This window comes from Acanthochromis polyacanthus, chromosome 22, assembly GCF_021347895.1.
Source record: "Acanthochromis polyacanthus isolate Apoly-LR-REF ecotype Palm Island chromosome 22, KAUST_Apoly_ChrSc, whole genome shotgun sequence".
NCBI lineage: Eukaryota > Metazoa > Chordata > Actinopteri > Pomacentridae > Acanthochromis > Acanthochromis polyacanthus.
In genome coordinates, this window is record NC_067134.1 from 21,591,275 (window position 1) to 21,596,918 (window position 5,644).

Below are 5,644 nucleotides of genomic sequence, written 5' to 3' on the forward strand. Positions count from 1 at the left end.
TGTTGCTCATAGAAGAGCTAACCAGCTTTCTCATAATCAGACAAATTTATGCAGAGGCCCTTATGTTTGTCTGCTCTGCCTGACCTTGGATTGCAACAGACACACCACAAACACGCACTCCATGTCACAGAGTTCACAATCCCACCCTATCAAGCCTGAACCTGAGGTCACATCAGGCTAGATAGAAGAGGTTCTCCCCCAAACATGAGCAGACTGAGAGGACAGACACATTTCCACTTTCGTTAAACAAGGACGTTTCTCTGAATGAAAGTTTAGCAGGGATGTGGAAACTTGTAAATGCCCAGAATAGTTTAATAGGTGAAATGTTATCCATTAAACAAGCAGTGTGTGTGAAAGGAGAACTGTGGGAGGCTTCTGAAATGTGTGTGTGTGTGTGTGTGTGTGTGTGCGTGTGTGTGTGTGTGTGTGTGTGTGTGTGTGTGTGTGGTGGTGGTGGTGGTGGTGGTGTGTGTGTGTGTGTGTGTGTGTGTGTGTGTGTGGGGGGGGGGGGGGGGGGGGTATTTCAGTCTCTGCCCAGGACAGCTTTTAAAAATCAAAAGTGTCAAAAATCCAAATAATTCTCACAGTCATGTGCTGAAAAAGACTTTAAAAACCTGTTATTAATTACTGATTGCTCCTTTAAAAAGGTGTTGTATTGTATTCAGCCATTTTTTATATTATTTAATGTGCTGCTAATGTTGTCCAAGTGATGCAATAACATTTATAATAATAACTTTCAAAATTTACATTAGAGGGATCATTATGACATGTAATGCAATAGCAGTTAATGTTATATTTAATTAGTTTTATTACAAAAATGCACCAAAGAAAGAATAATTTAGCCCACCGATCTACCGTTCTCTCTCTCGTTTGTTTTATTATTTCAGACTACATGTGAACATATTAAAATCTTTGGCTTGTTTGCGTCTGCGGACTGATGTGTGGAAGGGAGAAAAAAATATGGCGCAAATATGGAGGGAGACATTAGACCACAATAATCCTATAGAGCCAAATCCTAAAAACAGTGAAACACACAGAAAAGATCGGGATGAGCCTGAAATTAAATATACCGTATACAACATGATAACTGTGTGGCTATATAAACTTTAATAACGATCGTTCATTTATATAATTATGTCCATATACTGTTACCATAAACAGAAATCTGTGTTTTTAAATAGCGTTTCCCCCACTTCCAGTTCTTTTTTTTGTTTTGTTTTGTTTGTTCATTATCTCCAAAAGCCCAGAGAGTGCCGCAGCAGACCAGTGTCCGGCCCCTCATTCGCTCTCCTCCTTTTCCTCCTGCACGGTGGTCGTTGAATGGTTGTAGAGTCCTTGAGCCATGAGCTGCAGGGCCAGGCCGTTCTTGTAGCCGGTGGCCTTTTTAATCTTGGCCCTCTTATTCTGGAACCAGATTTTAATTTGGGACTCGTTCAGGTTGAGTTCCTGCGCCAGAGACTGTCTCCGCTGCTCCGTTATGTACCGGTTGGCCTGGAACTCGGTTTTCAGTCTCTGCAGCTGCTCGGCCGTGAACGCTGTCCTGGGCCGCTTGTCCTCCTTGCTGCTCTTCTTCTTTTTCAGTTTCCGTGTCCTTGGGCCTGGCGTGGAAACAACAATGGAAATAAAATATTTATTCTAAAGCTGGAACGTGGACACAGTGTCACAGAAGACGTGCGTAAAGTTGCGCATGAAAGCTGCGGCTCGTATCGACCGATGGTGACTGATGACAGCGCCTTATTATGCTCAAATGTAGGTCACCAAACTGTCTCTATGTGAATGATTCGGTCAGTGCGGCAAGATAAATGAAATCTTGACTCAAAGGTTGCTTCCAAAAATGGCGCGTCTTGCTTTGTTGCACCCTGAACCAGAAATAATTTAAAATAAAATGTAACTTTTACGCATCGATACAACACACTCTTAACTGGCTGCTACCTCAATCTAAAGGCTGCAGAATCACTTTTACACTGATTTCGGTCTCCCTTGTTATTTCTTATCAGTGATAATAAAACGTATCATTATATACTGCTTGTGGTTTGAGCTCTTACTGAGGTTATCAGGCCATTCATTAACGCATCTTATTATATACGTCTGCTTCACACGTGTGCGTTCAAGACTTTGTTGAGATAAATCAGCCAATCAGAAGAGAGCATTAGGCGCAGGAGAAATACCCAAATAAACAGGAGGCCAAAAAAATAGAGGATAGAGGGTCTAAAACATTATCCTGAAACATGTTTTAAAACTAAAGCAACCCGTCACCATGCTCTCATCGCCTCGTCTCGGTCTTCATTCTGCTCAGCTGACATAAACAGCCTCAGAGATTTTTGGTTTTCTCACATCCATTACGGGCCTTTGTGTGAAAATCTAACGCTGCCTTGTTGCGTCGCCAAAACAAGCAGCAACCCGCTGCCACGGCTCACAATGAAATAAGTTGCTTTTGACAAGAGTCTCTGCAGACTTAACAAGTCCACATCATCGCCGTTTTCTCCCCAAAAATCCCCGCAGATCCCCGCTATACAATAAATGGACTGCATCTAGCGCCGTGATTACTTAATCATAAAAACATGAGAGCATAAACGAGGCCTGAACGTATCATCTGTTAGAGCTGAAGCTGCAGAAATGTAATGGAAGCTAAACATGATTCACGGTCCAACACTGGAAATATGTTGATCTAATGTGACTGAAAAAAAGGACGTAGGCCCAGAAAAACCGAAAGTGCACTGGAACAGAAAAGTAACTGGAGGGCCCTTGACCTTTACTTTTACGCACAATCATTAAATCTATTAAAGCCATTAAAAACATCATCGCCATCGGTGTGAACTGCTCCAGGTAATAAACACCATACATCTGAATTCTCCTCTATGTATAATCGGGTTGATACACATCAGATGGATTCACAGGAACCACTCAGCCTTCCATTCAATGTTTAGAAGTATTATTTAAGAACAGCTCCAGCCCTGTGTGTTCCACATCTTTTTCAGATTTGTCTCCAAACACATCATGTATCCTCTGCACCGATTTAAAGCTGGCATTTATAAAGGATACCAAATGTTTTCGTCTGCACTCTATTTTTCTTTTATAAACTACAACAATGGCGGAGCGTCTGGCACACTCCAGCGCATATTTATTTCTATTAGATTTCAATAATTCTTGTGTTATTATTACGGTGCGTTTAATAACAGACTACGTTTATGTGGCATAATTTAACTGTTTAAAATAAAGGGAAGACAATTCAAATGACGCCCTGAGGCTGGATGTCTCTCAGACACAATCTGTTTAATAATGAATCTGCAAATTACATTATAGCCTTGTGAGTGTGAAGCGATGTTGTGTCGTCCCTTAATCAGCTATTTATGAAATGCATTTATAGTTTAGCTCTTTAATTAATGCATAATATTCCGTGGATGTCTGGCGTGGTTGGTGGCTTCTTCAGCTTTTGTTCCCTGTGGTTTTACTGCTTATACAGGCCAACAAGTTCAGATTTATTTCTCATCTGCAGTTATCTGCTTTAAATGTGATCATATTCTGTATTTGCTGGATAAGAAATACAAATGAAAACACATTTTTCTTGTTCTAACCCCCAATAAATGAGAGGCCTAATATTACAATTATAAATGCAAAGTATAATGTGATAAAACGACAGATTGTGAGAATTATGGCTCTTATTTTTTAGCTTTGTGACTGGAAAATGCCCCCAAAACTACGAAACATGGAACTCTTATATATTTGTTTACATAATGTGGGAGTTTAGATTTATGGATTTATGCTTGTTCTGTGCAGTCTGTGTCTATAATAATATTTTTTATTTGGCTGTTTAACACATGATTTAAAAATGGCCTTTATTCTTTAAAAAATAAACTCCTGTGTTTTGATTGGCTGATTTGAAGCTATTACAGATATTCCAGCTTTAAATCCTCCATTTTTTAAAGAAATTATGGGAAACATGCAAAGGAGTTAAATACTGAGGAGAAAGGCAGAACCAGAAATAAATAAAAAGTTCCCCCAGCACTCAAGCACCCCACTCGGTGTATTTCGGGGACTACTAGCGCCTTACCAGATGAGGGTCGGTCCGAGTAGCGCGTACAGTAAACCCAAGCGGGCCACAACAGCGGCTGGCTCTCCTTCGTGATGGGCGGAGACCCTCCATTGCCGCCGCTCATAACCATAATTGACGAGGGGCTGTCTGCGTATCTGCCAGTCCCGTTGCTCGCTGGTTCGCCCTGTTTCGACGAGTTCTGCTTGGACGAAGGCGACGACGACGTGGACGACGACGAGGAGGGCGACGACGAGGTGCTGTCGCTGCTGCAGTTGGAATCTAAGCAGAGGCTGCCGGCGTGTGGCGGCCTCGCCCCCAGCGGGTTCACGTTCTCCCGGCCCGGCGTCTGGCTCCGGTAGCCGGGCTCCTTCCTGCAGCCGAAGTCCGGCCGGAGGATGTTGTCTATGAAAAAGTTCGTGGTTCTGTGGGCCTGCTGGGCGGCCTGGTGGGGCAGGATCATGGCAGGGGATGGGAGGTTGGGCGACAGGGACATGCTCTCCTCCTCGGTCGAGTCCCGGCTGCTGCTGCTGGGCTCCTTCTGCTCTTCCATGGCTGGTGGGAAATGTTCTCCACGGACAAACTCCACTTGTTGCTCGCTGTCTCTCCCGCCCCCCCTTCCTTCCGTATCCAGCTCAGACGGACAGCATGTAAAAACAAAACCCTCTCGCTTGGAATAAAACACCTGCGTTCGTTTTGGAGGATCACCTACAGCGGCGGCATGTCGTCCCCAGACAGTGTGCGGAGACCGGGCATAGCGGACGGCTTCAGAGCGGCTCCCCTGCCTCTCCTCGGTGCTGCATAATATCTGCGCCTCCGCAAACTCTCCTAAAACCGTTATCTGTGTTTTCTCCCTACTCTTACTCGCAGCCCGCAAGCACGTGTGCGCGCGCACGGCAGCGGCGGGGCCAATCAGAGTCGAGGGTCGCGCGTGTCACCGCCGACGGCAGCCAATCGGCGTTTCAGAGAGAAAGCGGAAAGGCACGCGCGCGCACATAGGCACCCGCGCGCGCAGCTGGATCGATTTCGGGTGGAGGCGCACGTGCGTACACACGGCAAAACAAAAACAACAGCCTCCATTAAACAATATGCAACACAGAGAGCAGAGATTTACAGTTAAATACTCATTTTTAGAAACGCAATTTGAATTTACACGCTAGTTATTAGGACAAACTGGTAAAAGAATCCCCATTTAGCACATTTTAAAAAATAATATATATATATAATTAAAAATAATATCATATAAACTCAATAAATGTGCCTTCAAACGTTGACGGTAATTAAATCATTGCAGACTGCAGCTTTCTTATTGTAAAACGAAATGTGAAAATCCCAAAAAAGCTACCGTGGAAGATCCCTCAGGAGTCGCTTCGAGTCATACAATCTTCTTCTATATATAAGAGAAAAAAAATTGTTTCATTTTTAAATTTTCATGCTGCTCTCACTTTAACTGTAACATAAATATTAGAAACAGAAATGATTTTAAAATGGAGTAAAAAAAAGTTGCACCTTTTTACAATACCTACATCATCGTTTATTAGAATAGCAAAGTGTTGAAAATCTTTCCCTCCAAATATCTATTCATACACTCTCGTATATTGCAATTTAGATTTT

At 43.1% G+C, this 5,644-nt stretch overlaps 1 protein-coding gene across 1 annotated transcript; it reads right to left on the reverse strand.

Annotated features, from left to right (window-relative positions):
• Positions 1-852: 852 nt before the first annotated feature.
• On the reverse strand, positions 853-4,879 carry LOC110953609 (homeobox protein engrailed-1-B). The gene is made up of 2 exons (XM_022197707.2): positions 4,052-4,879; positions 853-1,598 (listed from the first exon to the last, which is right to left on the reverse strand). Exons 1-2 carry the CDS (start codon positions 4,581-4,583, stop codon positions 1,279-1,281), a joined length of 852 nt encoding a protein of 283 aa, XP_022053399.2. The 5' UTR covers positions 4,584-4,879; the 3' UTR covers positions 853-1,278.
• Positions 4,880-5,644: the final 765 nt, after the last annotated feature.

What these genes read in the sequence shown, in the direction of transcription:
- LOC110953609 (XM_022197707.2), bottom strand. Translation starts at nt 4,583, where the DNA reads ATGGAAGAGCAGAAGGAGCCCAGCAGCAGCAGCCGGGACTCGACCGAG. An exon ending in CTCGGACCGACCCTCATCTG is followed by an intron (nt 1,599 to 4,051) that starts GTAAGGCGCTAG and finishes TTTCCACGCCAG; the next exon opens with GCCCAAGGACACGGAAACTG.